Consider the following 21,961-nt stretch of genomic DNA (forward strand, 5'->3'; position numbering starts at 1 on the left):
GTCCGTGGGGAGGCAGAAGTGGACACTCCGAGAAATGTGTAAGGCCCGATTCAAATACATTCTTTTAATAATAAGTCAGATTCCAAGTGCCCAAATCAAATAGCTTTCAAAGTTGGAAGAAACACTTGGCCTTTCCATATGTCTGGATACTATTTGGAAAATCTTAAACATTCTTATAAATTATCAGAACTGAGCCTAAGTTTGTGTAAGAGGAAACGTTATGGTGGATAGCAGCATAATCCTATGATTTCAGCAACCAAAGTGTTGCTTCAGAATTAAATCACAGAGCCGTCATCATCAGAGCTAGAAAGGAGTGATCCACTAGTTGATATTTCTATAATTCAAGGCAAGTAATCGAAAACACAGGAAAGTGAAGTAACATTCTATAGGCAGGCAGAGGTCAATAGGTTATAGTTAACAATGGGAGTCTAGTTCAGGTTTGAGATTCTCATGGAAATCAACAAGCCTCTTTCCTTCCCCAGCCATTGACTACACATCATACCTCCAATCATTGCCCTGAATACCCCTGACCAACGGCATTCACTGAGTTCACAAATGGAAACCAAGAAGAGTAGATGACACCATGTAGATGGCTCTAGGCCAGCCATTCCCATGTCTGAAGAGCGTCTCTGTTCATAGCATCATTTCATTTAAAATCCTTCTGAAATTCCATATCCTCCAGAAAGTCCTCTGATCTTCCCACTGAAGAACTGAGATGGACAATTCAACCATCACCAAAAATTATCCTTTTCAACAATCTAAGCCTACAAATTTTGAAGTGGTCCAGGAATAGGCCATTGTAAAGCTCTGCACAGCTCTGTCTGTAACTCTCTGTGACCCACCTTTATCTCATCCATCTGAAACCATGAGCTCTTAGGAGTCCAGGGCAGAGACTCGGGGTTACCTATCTATATCCTTTCCCTGTTTTTCCCTTTCCTCCTTTCTTCCTCACTAACAATACCCTCAACGTGCCCAGCTTAAAAACTACCATTTCCCAGCTTCCCTTGAAGCCAGGAGACCAATGAGTTGCAAAAGAATGTCATGGGGTTCAAGGAAAGCTATTTAAAAGGGCTGACTCAGCCTGGAGGTACACTATTTTTTTCCTTGCCCTTCCTTCTTCCTGCTGCCTGGAAAATGGACACGATAGGAGGTGCTCCAGTGGCTATGTTGCAATCTTGAGTGAGTCAGGGTGGAAGCCATGTTTTAAGGATGGCCAAAGAGAATGATGGGAGGAGCCTCAGTTATTGATGACTGTGGGACCATTAGATAGCACGGCCTGTCTACCTATGGATCTCTTTTACATGAATGAAAAAGCAAATCTTTGTCTTGTTTAAATTCCAGATATTTGAGTCTTTATAATAATCTAATCAAAAGAAATACAGAGGCCCCCCCCTTTTTTAAACTTTTATGTATTTTAGGTGTGTTTTTCCAGGACACATCAGAGCCAAGCCACGTAGTTTTTTCAATTTAGTTGTGGAGAGCGCAGCTCATGTGGGGATCGAACCGTCAACCCTGATGTTTCGAGCATCGTGCTCTAACCAACTGAGCTGCTGGCCGCACCTATAGAAGCCTTTTAACCTATGCTTTGGAGATGGCAGCCGAGGAGTCAGGGCTCCTCTGCAGTTCCCTTCCTACCAAACAAGAGCTCTGTGAAAAGGCTTCGAACTATAATTAGTTCAGCTGTCCTTAAGTATATTTTCCTATATGCCAGCAAAAGTGACATTTTAATCCCTATTATCTGAAAGTAGAGGTTTTATACAATAACACCTTAAATGGAAGTCTCATACTTGACAATTTCAAATATCCTAAACATGAGAACACAGAAAGGCCCAAAGAGATTTTTTTTAATTAAGTCAACACCAAAGCTTATGCTTGTGTTTTTTTTCCCTAAAAGATCACCTTAGTCTTTCATTCGGAGACCATTTACTCTTGATTTAGAATCAGTTGTAACAGGTTGTCTTCTCTGAAGCTCAGAAGCTCAAAGTGAAGTTTTGGGTTCTCCTGGAGACAGGCTCACTGTCACAAGCAAAGAGTGACAGCTGTCTAAGCAGAAGGAATCCAAATACTACAAAAATATACACATAAAAATTTAGAAAGTTTGGTTATTTGGGGACTCGGACTTCAGGGGCAACTAACCTATTGCACTCATTAGCTTCTGAGAGGACACCCAGGGTTCCAACACAGCATCGTGGCTGCTAGAATTAAGGTTCCACTTCTACCAGAAGGGAAAGGAGGTGACATTCCAATCTGTATGCACTCCCAGGTGGTTCTTAGACCCAAGAAAGTTGAAAACAAATGTCCACACAAAAACTTATACATGAATGTTCACAGCAGCATTATTCATAAAAACCTCCAAATGGAAACAACTTAAATGTCCATCAACTGATGAATGGATCAACCAAGTGCGGTACAGCCATACAATGGAACCTTATTCAGCCATAAAAAGTAATGAAGTACGATACATGCTACAACCTGGATAAACCTTGAAACATGAAAGAAGCCAGAGACAATGGACAACATATTATATGATTCCATTTATATGAAATATACTAAATAAGCCAATCTATAGCTAGATTATTCTAACTGCCAGGAACTGGATGAGGGTGATAGGGAGTGACTGCTACAGGGTACATGGCTTCTTTTCGGAGTGATGAACGTGTTCTAAAACTAGATAGTGGTTATGGTTGCACAATTCTGGGAATATACTTGAAACCACTGAATTGTATACTTAACGGGTGAATTTTATAGTATATGAATTATATTTCAATAAAACTGCTACAAAAATAACGCATAGATCTAGAGGAAAAAATGTGTCATTTCCCTCTCAAAAATTTCTTTTCAATCAATTATTAAGAGTCTTTGAAGAGAAAGAAGCATATAATCTTCATTAAACAGAGATTTCCTTGTAAAATGTTTTAAGTTTTAGAAGATTAGCTTCTAAAGGGACAAGCTTCCTTGATTCAATGATTTTCTAGTGGTGTCAACTAAATGAGCTTGACTGTATCAGGATTCCTACCAGTGGGTGTTGACAGTGCCTGTGGGCACCTCATTCAGAAGAAACAGCCCCTCTCTCACTCAGCTCACTTAAATAGCTGGGTGATGACTCACAGAGTTTCTGCCCTTTCACTCTTTTCAGCGTTGCTCAGTGTGTGTAGGAAGCATTAACTCACTAGCAGGTGAGCCACATCAAAACCTTTCTGGAAGTCAGCAGGGTCTAAATCATCAATAAACGTATTATCCGTGAGTACGCACATTATGCTTCCTGGAGGCCTCTGGGATCAATACTCATTCCTTGCCAAGACCCAAGGGCCTCCCACAGCAATGTGATGTCCTACCTCATCCTTCCTCTTCCTTCTCCTCCCCCTTTCCTCTCCTCCTCCCCTTCCTCCATCTTTTTATAGGTGATAGCCTAGTGAGAAAATCTGGTTCTTACATTTTCTGAAGGGAGATTCGGCAATTGCATCACACATTCCACTCTTTCCTTTGTTTCATGCTGAGGTTTTCTGTCTGGCACTCTCCCACCTCACCAATTACCTACCGTGCCCTCTATACAATACATTCTGAACAGTCCACCACAAAACATTCCTATCACTGCACTAGGCACAGTGGACTGGTGCTTGCTCTCTCAGCCTTTATTTTCACAGAACTTGGCAACTTATTACTGCTTGTCATAAAAGATAAAGAATTTAAGATCTGGTGTTAAGTAAGGGTTTCTTTGTATTTGAGTGAACAGCTTAGAGCTACTCCAGATGGGTTAACATATTTTTAAAACCTCATCTCTGTATTTGAAGGGTTTGAGAAGAGATACTTGAAATAACCTAGGTCCTGAGTCCAGCCGTATGCACAGGGGCACGTGTTAGCTCCCATGAGCTGTCTATCCATGATGTACATGTCGGGGAGCCAGCGTAGGGTGCAGTTAAAGCTACTATGAAAAGTTCTAGGCATTATTTCAAATTTTCAGTACTTCTAAGATATTTCATTTTCAAAGCAAAAACTCTTTCAAAGCATTTCTTTATTTAGCCAGACTAAGTATCATTAACATCATTTCAGAAACCAAAAGAAAACCACCATAAAAATAGATGAGCCTCTGGTCAGGGTTCCCCTCCATCCTACCCGCAGGTTCCATTCCTGGCTGAAATACTAGGTCTTGTTTGTTCCCCAGCAAGGCCACACAAGTCAGTGGGCAGGAGAGAGGGGACCCTGCCTGCCCAGAGATATCCCTCCACGGTCTGCACCTTTGCTCATCTGTTCAAGGGTTATCACATACAACTAGTTTTGACTTCTAGAAGCTGAGTTGAAGTTAAATAGTGAAAGAGAAACCAAGAGCCTAAAAAGATGTCACCCTTTCTAGCCCTAAATAAGCTAGATATACTAGACTGAAACAATTAACAGCCAAAAATGCACACCAGAATTTATTGAATTCCACTGTTATTCTCTAATAGAAACACATCAAACAAAAGTATAGGTTTTGCTTTCTAAAACAATGTACACACTCACACGCACAGACCTGCCTCCACACACTGGGGTGAGTTGCTGCAAGGTGGCTAATCTTAGTTAAGACTCTCTCATTTTCCTTGGGGAAATGGTCTGTCTTGGTGGACCTCAGCATCTCCAGCTACACAGTAACTGGAAGAGCATTCCCTAGACTGAGGACCAGGATCACCCGTCCTAGGAGCATCTACTTCCCGGGAGCCAGATGTGGCAAAGCAGATGTATGCAGGTGAGGAGGGCAGCTAACGGCAGAAGAAAACCAGCTAAAACTGTGCAGGGTGGATGAGGGTCTCCTCTCGGGGTCAGGAAGTCAAGGAGTCGTCTCTCCCTGAGGAGAGGAAGCAGGTCCCCCTCGTCTGGGACACTATACTGCCTGGGGGATCAGCATGTACTGCTGTGCAAGTGTGGCCCAATCCACCAGTTGGAGAGGAAAAAGCGCGTTGCAGAGGAGTGTGCACGATATGTCATTAACTGTGTCAACAAGTTCGTGTGTACATATAAACATGCAGTGCTTAGAAAGAAGTCTGAAGAATACCAAACAAACCTAGAAAAGGGGCATTCACCTTTTAGCGTCTGCATTGTTTGAATTTTTCCCCAAATTAGTATGTATTATCTTTGACATTTCAGAAAATACAATAGAGAAAAACAGATCGAACAAAAAGAACTCAGGAGAGTTAGTCCTCCTTCCTCTTCCTTCCTTATTCTTCCATTTTTAAACAATACCAGTGAGAGAACAATCTCATTCACCAGGATGGGGTAGTCTTTGCATACCTAGCAGTGCTGGATGAATAAGAGTTAAAATATATCCATTTTGTTGCGTAAAGTACCTTGGTTTCTAGCAAACAGACACGTAAAACCAAATTAACTTTTGCTAGAGCATATTTCTAATAGTTAATGTTATCACACCCAAGAAAGATATGTATTTTTTCCAAATGATAAAAGCTCCTGAGAACAAATTACATCTGCCCTTGTTACAAACTTATTCTATTTGTTGCTATCGAGATACGAAGGGCACCCTATAAAATGCAGATTGTTGCTAAGAGAAACAAAAAACAGAAGGTCTTCATGTAGTCTCAAATGGGTAAAAATGCTGGCAACAATGGGGGTGATCTCCAATCTTACATGCTTTGGGGTTTCTTTATAAATGGAAAGACTCTGGGTCATAGATGAGTTTCTAAATTTAAACCTCCATCTCCAGGGTGACACCCTTCTAGTTTCTGATTCCGTTTTATCTTCTGAAAACAGGGTCTTGGATAGGATTCTGCAGGGTAGTCAGGATATCTGCTGTATTCCTAGTTGGGTTTTTTATTTTCTAGTTTGCCTTAGGACACTTTCTATATATCACTTTCCCGGAACAGAAACCGTTTGAAGAGTAAATACAAGAGTATTCATTAAATGCTGTCTGCTCTTCAGGGCAAGATGTTGTCAGTTCACTGGAGGGAAAAGAGTAGAATGTAAAAATGCTCATTGATTACCACTGTGCAGCAAAGCATTTATATGTGATGAATGCATTGAGAAATATAACAAACCAAGTTGCTGAATTGTTAACACACAGTAATACAATAAAACTCTGCTAACTGGCTGCCACTTAACCAACTCCCTGCAGCCAGCAGGCTACTGGAATGTCCATACCTTTTGCTGCCACCATTGGAATTGTGGACTTACCAAGAATCCCACTGTATTTGTGCCACACCTGTATATGGCAATTGTACTTACTATTGAAATCACATCATTTAAATAGATATTAAACAAATTGATAAAATATGAGTGTGGATTTTTTTAAAGGTTTTCATATCTATGAAAATTAAGTCAAAAGCTTTGGAAAGACTGTATGAAGGCAAGTTGCTTTTAAAAATAATGTTAGATGTAGATAAGACAATTCTAAAAGATTTAAAAACTAAAATCAGATTCTGCACTCAGATTGCTTTGAAGATGACTCTAAGAGCTCGTCTCACTTCAAAGAAACTAAACGGAGGCATGCAGATGAAAAACCATGGGTAGAATGTATGCAGTCACGATGAAAGGGTATAGTAATCGCTGCATCTATAAAACGGAAAGGGTTTGACTCTACAACACAAAAGCACGTTTATATATCATGGTTCCCCGAAAATAAGACCTAGATGGACAATCAGCTCTAATGCATTTTTTGGAGCCAAAATTAATATAAGACCCGGTATAATTTCAATATAATATAAGACTACGTCTTATATAAGATAAGATAAGATAGGATAGGATAGGATAGGATAGGATAGGATAGGATACGATACGATACGATACGATACGATACGATACGATACGATACGATAATGAATATAATAAATATAATATAATACCCCGTTTTATATTAAGTTTTGCTCCAAAAGATGCATTAGAGTTGATTGTCCGGCTAGGTCTTATTATTTTCGGGGAAACACAGTAAGTTTAACTTAAGTGTCAAAAGAACATTTGAAACATTTTCATCAGAGAAGAGGTCTTCTATTATATAAGACTAAGAAACACTCCATTCTTTACCATCCTCAAAAATCACCTAAAATCTCTGCCTTAATGGGACAACTGTCAGATAAGGACGCTGGATCCGTCGGCCTGGCTACGAAAGTGCAAACGCGTCCTGAGGCTCTCCCCAACTCTGCCTGTCTGCTGGGCACCACCCTCTCTTCTAGATGACTCTGTGACTTCAAGCTCAACATATGGGAAATCAAACCTCTTACCTTCCCTCTCAATGCTGTTCTCCTCCTGTGTTCCTCCGTGTCGTTTACTGGCCTATTCTCACCGCACCCCAGGCCTTTTACCTCAGGCAAGATGGATTGGAATCTGTCCTCCCTCTTTACCTTCTCTTCAAATTTCTCTTCCATACTATTTCTACCAGTGTTTAACTTCACTCCCTCTATTAAGACCCTGATACAGATACTTTTCCTTTGAACTGTTACTGTAATAGCCTCTGAAAGAAGATTCCCCACCTCCCGCTACTCCCTGCTTTAGTGCAAAGGAATCTTGATGCCGCTACGCAAACATCGAACTCCTTAGCCTGATATTTCTGGCCTGCTGTAATCTGGCTCAAATCTTAATGTGTTATCCACCAGTCTTTTCCAAGCAGCTGCTACTTAACCAAACTAAAATTGGTGCTCTCCCTTGTATACAACCTGTATTTCCTTACCTATGTCCGCTCCATTTGGAATACCCTTTCTTAAACGTATATTCCTGTGGTTGAACTTCTGTCCATTCTTAGGTACCACCTCAGATGCCATAATTTTCTCCGAAACCTTTTCTGACCACCCAGCTAGAAGTTGTCTCTATCTCTTAGAGTTCATAACACTGATGTATTTGACTATTTTCTTCAGGTATGTATCATTTTCTACTTTGTATTATGATTATTCGTCTGTTAGTTTGAAAGGAATGCTACACCAGTCATTTCACAAAGTGTGTTTCACAAATAATAGTTCCATGAGGAGCTGAACAACAAGTTTGAAAATGCTGCCTACTATAGTCCCCACCTTAGGACTTTCAGTGGGGATGGAGAAAAATGGGTGTGTGTGAGAGATGTCATGAAGGTGAAATTGACAGGACTTGATAACTGAAGGCTGTGTGGAGTAAGACAGAGTGAGTGGTCTGGAATGACTCTTGAATTTCTGACTCGGGCAATTGGGAGATGCCACTCACTGAGAGAGCAAGAGGTAGGAGTGGAGGTGTCGGTATCTGGTGATGTTTGGTTTGCAACAGTTGAATTGAATATCTTAGTGGAGAGGGGCAGTAAGGAGATACAAGGCCAAATCCTTGACTCTTTCTCAATTCTCATCTTCCTTGAATCTTCCATGTGTTCTGACGTTGTTTTGTCCAACCTCTTTCTCCTCCCTCCTCAATGACCCTGTGCTCTCTCCATCCTGCTCCTCACATTGCTACCATGTTTCCCCGAAAATAAGACTTAGCCAGACAATCAGCTCTACTGCGTCTTTTGGAGCAACAATTAATATAAGACCTGGTCTTATATTATAATATATAAGACCTGGTCTTATAGTAAAATAAGACCTGGTCTTATATTAATTGTTGCTCCAAAAGACGCAGTAGAGCTGATTGTCCCACTAGGTCTTATTTTCGGGGGGGGGGGAAACAGGGTAGTCCCCTCACTGTCACCCATGCCTTTTCTTCATCTCCACTGGATACCTAGGTGTGGCACTCACAAAGTTCTCTTCTCTTCCTGCTCTACATTCTCCTTTGATAGACTTGTTCATTCCACGAGGCTTAATGATAACAGGAACAAAAGTAATTTCTCCTTTGTCCTAACTATTGTATTTTCTGCTGGAGATTCCACCTGGATGCTTTGAGGTCACCTTGAATGCCACACATGCAAAATAAAACTAACCCCCAAAACCTGCCTGCCCCCTCATTTCCTTCTCTAATGGGTCTCACATCTTTCCCATTTCTACTGCCACTGCCTTTGTTCCCAGTGCTTCTCACTGGGCTTGGGCTCTCTTTCCCCAGTCACCCTCCACTGGATTCTCTCTGAGAACTGCAGACCATACAATCTTTCTAAAACATATCTCTGATTTTGTCATTGCCCTATTAAAAAAATATTTAATGGTTTTCTGTTGGAAAACCCAACTTTTCCGATACACCCTTGTTATAGCATCCGTCTATCCTATTTTTCCTCTGATCTCTGACCAAATCAAATTACTCCCTATTCCCCAAATATATGCTCCATTTTCCCACCTCCATGCCTCACTCCTGCCATTCTCTTTGCCTAGAACGCTCTTCCTCCATCTCTGCCCATGGAAACTCTACCCATTTCTCAAGACTCATTTAAGATGCCTCCTCCGCCTTCATGAAAACTTCTCTAATCATCTTAAATGGAAGGAGTCCCCTTTCCTCCCTGAACTCCCACATAATTTACTTGTATCACTTTGGGTCTCTTTTTATACACTGCCCTCTATCACAGTAATTTGTGCAGACATCGTTGTTCTCTTTCACACTGTAACCTTCTCATGCAAGAATTATCTTAGTCACAAAAGGCAGGGAAAGAACACTGACCTGGGAGTCAGGAGACCTGAATTTTTTTGTCCTTGCTGCACTGCTGATGAGTCCTGAGGCCTTGGATAGCTTAATTCACTATAAAATAGAACTTTGTAATCTAATGTATCCATCTGAGTCCTAAGTCCAGGGTTAAAGGAACAATGCTGAAAGGAGAGGAGGGGAAGGGGCAGTGCCTTTCAAAAACCTAGAGTCCGCAAAGATAAAAAAAAATTAAGTTTAAATGGTATGTTTCACCATTTCCTAATGAATGATTCATATAAATTTTTATCTGATGACACTGAAGGGAAAAATTCAATTTCTGAGGTTGTCCTTAAAACCCTCGGGCTTGTTCCTCAAGCCGCTTGCTTTCTGTCACTTCCTCCCCTCTAACCAGAGGAAGTTTCCAACCCCCAAACAGGCTCTGTTCTTAAAATTTCCTTGTAAGTTAGCTGTTAAAACTCTTAATGCATTTCCCTAGGGAAATGAAGGGGACAGTCATGGTAGGATACCATGGGAAGGATACCAAGCTGGCCTGTGAACAGCATTTAGCCCAGAGTACACCTGAGTTCAGGTTAAATCTGCTCCTCACATGGACATATCTGATCTACAAGTGAGTCATAGCCACGTATGGCTGATTTGTCCCCATGCTCATTCCCTTCACTTGAAATCCTGATGTGGAAACCAAAGCAGTATTGTTTGGGTGGGGGTGAGAGAGAGAACTATGACATTTAGAGAATCTGTGGGTTTAAAGAGGAGAAACAAGAAAACTAGAAGTAGCTTTGGTTAGATTTTCCAGAAGCCAACTGGCTACTCAATTGTTGACTCTACCACTCACTGTTACCTCCTAATGTACATCCCAGGTTTCTGTTCTTCATCCCACGGGCTCGGGGTTTCCCCGCCTCAATGCTATTGACATGTGGGGCCTGAGAATTCTGTGCTGTGGGCGCTGTCCTGTGCACTGTAAAATGCTTAGCGACATGCCTGGCCCCTGGTCTCTAAAGACCAGGAGAGCACTCGCGTACACGTACACATACACACACACGTGCACACACATCAGTTATGACAACCAAGGATGTCTCCAGGCATTTCCAAATGTCCCGAGTGGCAAAATCATCCTCAGCTGAGTACCACTGCACTAACTGGACTCAACAGAGGTTCCCACATTTTCTGTGCCCCAGAATCACACAGGGAGCTTATTAAAAAAGGCAGGTTTCTGGGCCTGACTCAGAGATTCTGATCCAGTGTGTCTAGGAAGACGAGCTGGAAATCTACATTTTTAATAATTTTTTAACTGATACAGGCCACTCTTTAAAAACTTTGGGAAATACTACAATGAAGATTCAATGAAGTAAATATTTTTCCAAAAGCAAATACTGTTCCCTCTGCTGCCCTGAGGGAAGAGGAGAATTAACCAGTGAAGAAATCGTAGGCAACCTTAGGAGGGCAGGCCTGCCATTAGCGCTCCATGGGAAAGGTTTAGGGGGCAAAGTTCCACCGGGTGGTACTGCTGCTCAGGAGAAAGGATGCCAAAGGGGTGTAGTGGCCCGCCAAAACCAAACTAAGGCTACGTCAAATGTTTTTGCCCAAAAGCACTCCTGAACCTTCAAAAGTTCATTCTCCTCCCTCCACCTGGGACCTGCTACGTGAAAGCCTCTGTGCTAAACTCCTTACATATATTTTCTCATTTAATCCTCTCCCTAACCCAAATGAGAAAGCTTATCAACTTTTAACATGATTTCTCTGGGAAAATTCATTGTCCCAAGAACTGACGTCAAACTAACTTTTGACCCCACAACCTCTTCACAAAATAAGGACGGCCTGTACTAGTGCTGGAGCTCCGCCACCCTTAAAACTTTGCAACTGTGTTAGTTTGGGAAAAGGCTCTCTGGGTTGAGAAGGCAGGATCCCTTCTCTGTGGGTCTCATCCAGTCCCCAGTACTTGGTCCTGTCGCATAAAAGGATGAAGCCCTGGTCTGTTGCCCAAGAAGACATTCTCCCTCAGCTTCTCTCCCAGGTATTCTGAATTAGAAAATGAAAGACAAAAAGGTTAGAAATGTCTTCTCCTTCCAAAGCCACAGGTAGGCATGCAAACCTGTACCTTCGGGGTACAGGTGACTGTGAGTGAAACGAGGGGGGACTGGGGCTTAGCACTCAGCTCTGGCTATCTGCTGACAAGTGGGATGGCCAGCCGGTGCCACCCACTCTTCTGAGAAGCCAGAAATCCAGTTATATATGGAATCTCTTGGTTTTAAAGTGTTGGCAACTAATCGGGGCCGGCCGGTGGCTCAGGCGGTTAGAGCTCCATGCTCCTAACTCCGAAGGCTGCCGGTTCAATTCCCACACGGGCCAGTGGGCTCTCAACCACAAGGTTGCCAGTTCGATTCCTAGAGTCCCGCAAGGGATGGTGGGCTCTGTCACCTGCAACTAAGATTGAACACAACACCTTAAGCTGAGCTGCCGCTGAGCTCCCAGATGGCTCAGCTGGTTGGAGCGCATCTTCTCAACCACAAGGTTGCCAGTTCAATTCCCGCAGGGGATGGTGGGCTGTGCCCTGTGCAACTGGCAACTGGACCTGGAGCTGAGCTGCACCCTCCACAACTAAGACTGAAAAGGACAACAACTTGACTTGGAAAAAAAAATAAGTATAAGTTGAAGAAATGAGTCAAGATAAGAGCAGAAATTAATGAGATGAAAAACACATATACAGAACAGAATCAACAAACCCCCTCCCACCCCCCAAAAAAAAAAAGTGTTGGCAGCTAATCAAAAAAAATTTTTTTTTTCTAATTTGACCAAACAAAACATGTCACTAAGCTGTTGGTTTATGCCCTCTGTGTTCCAGATTCTTTTCTGGGTAGGACACAGCCCGTACTATGCATTCTTTCCTCTCTGTCTCCCCCAGACACACAGCCCCCTCCACATCCCTCCCTCCCCCGCAATCCCATCAACTTCCCACAGGACATATAATTTCCAAGTCCTCCCTCGGACTGCCTTTAGCCCCTTTTCCCTTCAGAACCGTTGGTTGCCGGTGTCAGACCCTGACCAATGGAAGCAGCACTTTAAACTTTATTCCTTCTTTTCCCAGCCTTAAATATCTCCATAGGTGGGAGGTCATTTCCTTTGTGCCCTTCTGACATGTCCTCCCTCCATCATCACCCGCTTTGGTTTCTCGTTGCTTCTGGATTTCTCATTAGTGTGCTTAAGCCATCTGTACTCCCGTCTTTCAGGGGCAGGAAATGAGAAGACAATGGCTAGTTGACATTGGGGGTGTCTCTGAACACTATGAACCCTCAACCTGCATCCTGCCTGGGACCCAGGAAAATGGCCAGACCGCCTAAGGGGAATGGCTAGAGGGGAAGCTATCCAGGCAAGATTCTCAGCAAGGAGTTTCCAAAATGGGTAAAGATTCTAGTGTGAAAATCGGGGCCTAAACATAGAGGTAGCTCCTGTCTTCAGGGGACTATCAATATCCTAAACAATAAACTGAAGGTCAAAGGCCTTTCCGCCATGTAGGTTCACAAAATAAGCCTCCTGATTCACTATGTGATCCTGGTTAGAGGTTGGTTGACGAATAATGACCAAAATTGAAATTATTGCCAGCCAAGCAGGAAAGGGAGTGAGGGAAAGTGAAGCAAGATAGGTATAGAAAACCGAGTCTTGTATACAGAACTGGGAGTTCTTGTCTGGGCTCTCCTACTAAGTTGCTGGGTGGAATGGGGCAAGTCACTTCACATGTCTGAGCCTCTGTTTCCTCAACTGTAAATAAGGTTTTGAACTTGGTGATCGCCAAGACTCTTTCTTCTAGCTAACACTCTAGTGGCCAGGGGTGTCAAGGACCAGCCAGATCAAGACATGTGTGAGGATTTAAAGAGAGCAACAGAAACAACAGGTCAAATCTGCCAGGATTTTCTTAAGTTCTAGCAGAATCTATTTGTATATCTACTCCAAGAAAGGAACAGGAAGGAAAATATAATACCCTCAATGCCAAATTATCAGTTTTAGCTGGAATTACTTCTTCCCACCCGTTCTACCTCCTTTTAAACTACCAATAACTTAGGAAAGAAAGAAATCAGCGCAGGCAGAAAGTCATCTCCATTCGCTGTGAGTACCTGACCCACACCTCTCATATCTGCCTTTATTTTGCACAAACCATGGGGCTGTCTCTCCAAGGGTTTCCTGAAGTTACAGATCTCTCTCTTTCAAGGTCAGAGTTACCCGACTGTCTATGTGTGTGGCAGGGCCTTTTTGTCTAAACACTTTGTCCACAGAGAAGAGACAAGGGTTACCTCATGCTGCTCCTACAGTCCTCAGGTTGGACCCGAGCCCAACCGGGCTTGGCTGGGTAGACAACATGAGCGATGCTCTGTTCTCAGGATCCCGGCCATCATCATTCACCCAGATCTGCCCCTTGCCCCAGGCCACCCTCTGCCCCTCCCTAGAATCCTACACTCAGATGCTGTTCCACAACTTGACTCCTCTCTCACCGTCTCTCTAAAACAGACCACTTGTACCCATGCCAGGACAACAATACCCCCTTCTGCTTTACTGGTGAAGCCAGCTCAGTGTTTATTAGATGGTTCTAAGGACATTCCTTCTCCTTTCTATCAAGACTCCGATTTTAAAAATTATTTCCTTCAAGAAACTGTCCTAAATCTGTTTTCTAATCAAAAGAGATCCTAATAGAAGGAGATTTAACATCAGTGGGAAAGGAGAACCTGGAGTCTCAGGATCTTAGCATTTTGTTCAAACTTCTTGTTTTAAATATGAGAAAATGAGCCCTAGAGAGGTAAGATGACTCACCCAAGGTCACACATCTGTTTAATTTCAGAGCCATGACTTTAACCCAGATCTCATAACTCCTAGACCTGTGCTCTCCTGTGGAAAAGATACATGGGGCAGACAGAACATTGTAGTTCCAGGGACCACACTAATCTAGACAATGGACAATACTAATCTATTGGTTTTAAGATACATTAGACAAGGGAGGATGGACGGTAAGAGTCTACTGTGAGACTTACAAAGGAAATAAAGAAAATCCCTCAGCACAAATTCCCATTTGCACAAAAAGCTGATGAGTCCAATATCCAAGAATACCTTTGTGAGCAAACACATTGCAATGAACGTTCTTGGGGGAACTTCTGGCTTGAATTACATTGTCTAAAAAGGTAAGTTGAAGTCTTAACTTCCAGAACCTATGAATGTGACATTATTTGGAAGTAGAGTCTTCGCAGATATAATGAAGTTAAGATGTGGTCATGCCAGATTAATGTTGGCCCTAGTCCAATAACTGGTGTTCTTATCAGAAGAGGGAAATTTGAACACTGTCACATAGGAGGGAGAGCCATGTGAAGATAGAGACAGAGATTAGAGTGACACATCTACAAGCCAAGAAATGCCAAGGACTTCTGGCAGCTACCACAAGCTAGAAAAGGCAAAAAAGATCCTCCCCTAAAACTTTCAGAGAGAGCATGGCCCTGCTGATAGCTTGATTTCAGAATTCTAGTCTTCAGAATTGCAAGAGAATACATTTCTGTTGTTGCAAGCCACCCAGTTTGTGATACTTGTTACAGCAGTCGTAGGAAACCCATACGGTCTAGGGAAATGGTTGGGATGATGGGAGGAGACTAAATCATGAAAATGAATGCAACACAGCAAGTTGTATGATTTGGTCCAGTTATAAAGCTATCCTGCAGTGTGGTCCTTCATGTACACTACTCCAATCACAAACTTCTAGGACTGCCTGTACTGCTTCGATGTAGGGAGAGAGGGTGGGAAGAAGATGAGCATTGGAGGGAGACAAACCTGGATTTGAATCCTGTCTGCTATGTAGTTCTGTCAAATGTAGGAGTCTCTTTCCTCACTTGGAGGATATAGCATCCCTCAGAGGGTTACTATGAGAAGTACTGTGTTTACCTGTAGCTGCTCTGCCAAGGCTATTTTTTTCGTCTCTGCTTTATTTAGTCTTTGAACTAAATTGTAGGAAGTTTTCGGGTAGGAGATGGGAAAGGAAACTGACAGTTTAAACAGTTCCCCTGTGGATAAAGGAGCCTAGAGTTATTAAATGCTAGTGCAGGGGGATGGGTGGTGGGTGTGGGTGAGGGGCACCTTCAAGACCATACAGACCAATCCTCTCATTTTAGAAATAAGCGCACTGGTCACATTGCATAATTTCCACACTCACCACAGACTTCGTGGGGCACCTGGGAGACCTCTAAGTGAATATTTGTTGGTGGATGAAGTGATGTGAGAAGAACTCATAAAGAAATGAGACTTAATCTTGCAGTGGAAATAAATGTCACCATTTGCCACTGTTTAACAGATTTCATCCAACTCACTACTTTGCTCAGCCTGGGTCTGGTAGTCCATTTCTGGCTCAGTGTCTCTCACTGAATGGTTTGCTAGTCCATCTTTTTTGAGAGACCTTCAGGTGTAAGGCCTGAGCTTAAGCGAAAGTTACTCAAAAATAAGTGCTCAGGATTCATAAAGTATTTTCAGCTTTATAGTTGATTTTACATCAGAAGACCAAAAGCAGAGTCATTTTAAAAGAGGATTTTTAACCGAAAGTCAACTCTAACTTAAAGTGTATGGCAGATATATTTCCTGTAGTGAAGATAAAATATATAAGAAACTAAAGTAAGAGTAGATACAATTATGCCAATTTTCACCCCAAAGGAATATAATACCCTCTTATCTCTCCCCACACAACTGCTGTTCTTACTTCCCCTGTTTATTGATCTCCCTGGCACTTATTACACGTGACATATCATATTGATTTATTTATTCAATCAGGACCCATCTCCACTCACTGCTGGAATGTAAGTTCCACCAGGACTCAGACCTGGTCTCTTTTGTTCACTGAAATATCTTCAGGGCCTGGAACAGTTTTTGTCTCATAAGTGGTTCACAATACGCATTTGTTGAATAAATGAGTGAATGAATAAACAAATTAGTTGGGCAGGGAGGTGAGCAGACACATGACATAGGTAAGGAAGCAGAATATGGGGCTGTCTCTAGCCTACAAAATTTGGTCCTACATCCAGTAGGCATCGAGAACACCTCTCCCACGTCTCTGTTCTGACTGCATCATCACCAAGCAACCTTTGATTTAGATCTTCCTATGTGCATTTTCCTACTCATGGAAATACAGGGATCACAATTTTGGTTCACATGGTCTGATATTTTTCACTATAAATTCACAAGTTGGCATTGCATTTTTTAAAATTGGTTTACATCTTGCAGAATTCTTAGAAACAGAATCTCAACCAGGATGACAACCTGTGGTGAAAAGAGCAAAAACTGGCACACAGGGGACTTGGGTTCCAGCTCTAACTCTTTTTCTGACTCTCCTTGGGTGGGCTTAAAAAATCATTTGTCTGGGCTTCAGTTTCCCTACAGGGGCATTGAACTTGAAAACTTCTGAGTCCCTTCCATCTCTCAAAGTTAGGATTCTATGAAAATTAATAAAGTAGGCTCTTCCATGTATTTTGACATCCTACCAAAGGTATTAACTGGTGTCTCGTGTCACTGTCTACTGGTAAAATAGTGTGGCTCACTTGAGTCCCAGGTCAGCCCTTTTCGTGAGGTCAGTTAGTATAGCCAGGAAAAGACAGATGGTGTCCTCATTAAAAATCTAAAATGCCAGTGGAGGCACTCCCCAGGGAAAATGAAGATCACACAGCAACTCTTTGCACATTTCAAATTGTACAGGTGTGTGGGTGTGGGGCGTGGAAGGAGGTACAAGAGGGAAGGAAAGGCACAGCAGAGGGTAGAGGATACCTAGGTGATAGGAAGGCAGGTGCAAAGACCATGGGTTTGGAGAGTCACTTGTTTTCCCATTAGGGACGGCAGACACATAAGCTGCACAAATGAGAATGTGCCCATGAACTTTTAGTAGATACATAAAACTGTTTCTATCATGAGCAATGCCACTGTGGGGGAGGGCGAGAGCTGAGTGTCCCATAAATTTTTTCAGTTATCCATTTGCTAAGGCTGTCCCAAGCCTGCTGTCTCTGTAACCCTTCCAGTGTTCGTTATTTGGCCTTCCTAACGATCTTAGTTGCCTGTTTGTAATACAGTTATTGGGCTAGCTCTGAAATTTACATCTTCAGATCAGACATCTCATCTAAGTGCTAGTCTTATGCGACTGCCTACCTACAAATAAGTACCACTTAGATATTATTACCTTCAACTGCAACATGTCAAAAGCAAACAGCATGAGCCTCCCTTCCCAACTCACGGTTCCTATCACTGACATCACTAATCCCATTCTGAGGCTTAAATTTGAAGTTATTTTTTACACCTCACAACCCTTCACACTAGTCATTCACAACTTCCATAAACAACAGTAACAAATCCACCACTGCTCAATAAATGATGACTGTTATTCAAATCATGAGCTGAAATGTTCTGATCAATCATCCAAAACTATTGAGGCTTCTCACAGAGTCTCTTGCATTCATCCCTTTCTCTCATCTCCACCTTCATCCATGTTTTCATCTCTCTTGCCTAAACTTCCAGAGTATCTTTCTTATTGGCCTTCCAATCTCTCATTTTTCCCTCCTTCGGTCCATCTCAAATACATCCACAGACTGATCTTTTTGAACCCACTTCCATCAAGCCATAGTTTGCCCACAAATCTATGAGGGATCTTGTTTGCTAATCAGTGTTTAAAAACTCCTCATTCTGCATTTAAGAGCTTCAGTCAATTGCTTCCTCCTCCCCAAGCTACCCACGATGTATATTTGTCTTTATTCAACTCCTGTTTGTTTGAGCACCAACTATGTACCAGCCACTGTCTGTGTCACCCACTAGCATGCAGCATTCTCCCTCTTCTTCACTTAATCCCAGCTTACGTTATGCTCCCCTGCAGCCACCCCAGTGATAACCTACTGCTTTTTGGACTTTGCTTGTATTCTTGCCCTGCCAGGAATCTCTTCCCTTCTGCCAATTCAGATCTGCTATCTCTTTCAAGGTTCACCTTCTCCTGAAGGTTTCCCATGTGAATGAATCCCAGACCACAACAACCTACTCCTTTTCCTGAATTCTCTCAGCATTCTCACACAGATATCTATTGTTAAGTATATTTCTCTTATTATTTCACATGCATTCATGGGTCTGCCCGATTGAAATGTGAGCTCCAGAAGGGCAGGGGCCCAATCTTGTTTTCTTCTTTTCCCCAGATCTGGAATGGACCAGGGCAGCTACGAGGCCAGTAAGGAACCTGATTGCACTCAGAGCTCATGGATGAGGCCCACTCGCTGCAGTGTAGGCAATAAAGGCAAAAAACGAGCACCGAAGACCTAAAACTAGCTTCTCATACAAGGCTAGACACTCAGCTATGTTTTGTGAAGTGTTTCTTAAGTGCTGAATTATTTTTAAAAAAAAATAATTCAATTTATGTATTCTTCTAGCGCAGAAACATCTACTGGAATACAATGGCCGGTATAGCCTACCGGGTCTCAATCACTAATCAGATTTGAAATTCTGGACTCTTTTTGGCCAGAATGCTACGGCCAGTGGGGACAAGAAGGCACCATCTCGGCTGTCCCTATCAGAAGCTGCCCTCTCACCTGGCAACTACCTACAGGTTAGCACCCGTGCATGTCCTTGAACCAAAGTTGTCTGACTCCAGCACAAGCCAGATATTTGCAGGGACACCTGTCAGGCCAGCTCCCCTCCTCCCCCTGGACCAGTTGCAATGCCTTATCCAAATCTAGCTCACAGCCAGGTGCTGTGCAGCCCATGCAGAAAGCAGGTAAGACGCCCCTTTCCCCCGGAGTTCTTAGGACTGCAGAAAGGGGAATGGACTTACCCTCACATAGTAGCTCATGCCCAATCCCAACAGGTGCTGCAGAAAGTGTCTGTCCTGCCTGCTCCCCGGAGTTGGCTCCCCAGGGCCGGGAAGGGGGCAGGCATCAGGAGTTACAGTGGTTGCCCTGTGCCTCCCCGCGTCCTGCTGCGGCTGAGGTGCCGACCCGGCCCTATGTAGGCTGCTTTCTGGGGACGCCGGGCTGCTGGGAACTGGATCCTGGCTTTCCTGGAGCTTCAGCCGGGGCACCTCTTTGGTACCCAAGCAGAAGTTTTTCAGACTCAGCAAGGTGGCTGGGTTGGCTAGCTTCACGCTGGCCATGCGCGGGATCAAGGTGCACAGCGGGGTGGGGCTCTCCTGGGACGCCAAGGTGGCATCTTCCGCCGGCAAGTGAGGAGCCAGGACCGGGTAAGGAGGCTGCTGCGAGCTCTTGTTCCCGACGGAGCCGCCGGGGCTGCCTTCGTCCAAGGACGTGATGGACTCGTTCCGAAAGCGGCTGTACTTGGCCCTGTGCAGCATCCCGGGGTGCCCGAGGAGTCCTACATACAGCACGAGTCCGCCCAGGCTGTCCTGACTGCGTTCTCGCATAGCCTTGGCAATGCTGAAACGGGATACTGTGGCATAAATCGCCTCGTCGTCTGCTGGAGAAACGGCACGGAAAACAAACGCCTCAACGCCCCGCGCAACTCCTCGCGGGGGCCCCCTCTCTGCTCCCGGCCCCTTCGGGGGAGATAGCCCAAGGGGAAAGCGCCTCCCCAGCTGACTTCAGTCCCTCCCGAGCCCAGGCTGCAGTGCCCGGGGCTCTCGCCTTGGATGCCGTGCTGGGAAAGTCTGGGTTCAGGCTCGCGGCGGCGGGGATCGCTTACCGCCAACTCGTAGGCACAGAAACCCGCCGAGCCCCCGCCCGCGGGTCCCGCCGCATCACCAGCGGTGCAGGAGCCCGGCAGAAACACTGAGTGCCCCCCCACCCCCACCCCCAGCCTCCCCGCTGCACACAGGAACTTTCAAACCTGCTCCCTCCGGTTCCCACAGGGCGGGGCAACGACGGGTCTATTAACCCTTTATTCGTTCCAGTGATTGTTCATTTAAAAAGGGAATAAAAAGAAAAGGTATATGTGAGCCAAAGGCCCTTCTGCCTGAGTTCGTGGATGCTGATGGCCGCCCTCTCTTGGAAGATCTTGTCCTGCATCCGTGTGGGCCACAAGCCAGGAGTGCTAGCGACCGGGCGCTGCACAGCATTCGGGGACTTGGCTCGCTGCGTGTCCCTCAGACCCCCTCCCCGCCTGCCCATCCACGCTCAGAGCTTCCCTCCCTCCTGCACTGTCTCAGAGCTTCTTTCAGGAGCGCGTGGGCAGCAGCAGGCTGCGATGGGCAGGATGATACGCAGAGTGTTGAAATTTTTATGAATGAACTTTGCTGAATGAATTTCGCTGGGTGTGTGTGCAAGCTAATAAATCTGTGAATGAAGCTGAGAATAGCTGTAATTGACTGATGGTCTCAGGGGTGCTTGGTTTTTAGCCAATCAGGCAGCAGCCTGGTGACTCATGCGCCATAAATATACTAAGCTAGTAGCCGGGAGAAAGAAAGCTGGAGGGAGAGGAGAGAGATTTTATTTTGTGATTAGTAATGAAAGGGTTAAAAGGAAAGGCCATCTTTACTACAAATCTTCGGTAAGCTGGACAGCATCAGGTTAAAAGGTCTATTTTGTTGTTGTTGCTGCTGTTGAGAGCGCTGGGAAAGCCAAGCAGAACTAAAAATTAGATCTATTGTTCCACCGATATTAGGACATATGGTACATAACTCCTGTGGGAAGCCAGTGATGCATTTTTCTTAGAAACATAGTTCCTTTTTTATTGATTGCTGGTTTCATCTGCCGTCTGGTGCCACTTCCTGTACCTATCAAAAGCATTCTGAAGACACGATGACAAACTGCAAGAGGCTTAGCACACAGGAAGCCAGAAAGGAAGCCAGGGAAGGGAAATGCAGGTTCTTTGAGGAAAGGACAAGAGGAAACTGCTGAAACATTGGGAGGTTATGGAAATCACATAGAAGAAATAAGGAAATCTCTGCTGAAGGTTACATTTCTTGGTGAGCCAAGGCTCTTATATCTGAAATTGTTCATTCATTCAAAAATTGAAACTAACTGGTAACCACAGGAATCAAGGATGCCATCTTCATTGTCTTATTGCCCACAAGGCTGCATTAGGCTCATGTGTATTCATGACTTTGGTGGCTTGAACTCCTTTGGGATCCGAACACAGGTTCTGAATTAAATGGTTGCTGAAAAGGCATCTTTGCTGGCTTCCTGCTCCCCCGCAGAAATATGTACCTTTTCACATCCTGTCTGCCAGATCTGTGAGGATGTGTTTTTCCTTGGGAAGGCCTTTTTGCATCTTCATAAACTCTCCCTTCAATCCTTCCAGCTGACCTCCTGCTGGAAAAACTGAGGCGAGTGGCTAAATCATTTGGAAACCACATCCCTGAGGAGACACTGGCTCTGGGAAAGATTGTAAAGTAACCTTCCTCTTTTTCTTTCTTCTCTTTCTCTGTCCTCCCCTCCCAGGGTTTCCTTCCCTGCTATTGCAGACCCCATGCTATGCTGCCTTGAGAAAGTTACTTTACCTCTCTGTGCCTGAATGTCCTCATCTGTTAGGGAAA

The 21,961-nt window shown here is 44.0% G+C and overlaps 1 protein-coding gene across 1 annotated transcript in view; it reads right to left on the reverse strand.

The window, feature by feature from the left end:
• The window catches only part of SHC4 (SHC adaptor protein 4), a 107,034-nt gene extending 87,091 nt beyond the window's left edge, over window positions 1-19,943 (reverse strand). The window contains exon 1 of the mRNA XM_081049957.1: window positions 19,307-19,943. Within this exon, the coding sequence (XP_080906083.1) occupies window positions 19,307-19,891 (585 nt within the window). The 5' untranslated portion in view covers window positions 19,892-19,943. The remainder of the gene's footprint in view (window positions 1-19,306) is intronic.
• Window positions 19,944-21,961: the final 2,018 nt, after the last annotated feature.

This window comes from Rhinolophus hipposideros (genome assembly GCF_964194185.1).
Source record: "Rhinolophus hipposideros genome assembly, chromosome: 5".
NCBI lineage: Eukaryota > Metazoa > Chordata > Mammalia > Chiroptera > Rhinolophidae > Rhinolophus > Rhinolophus hipposideros.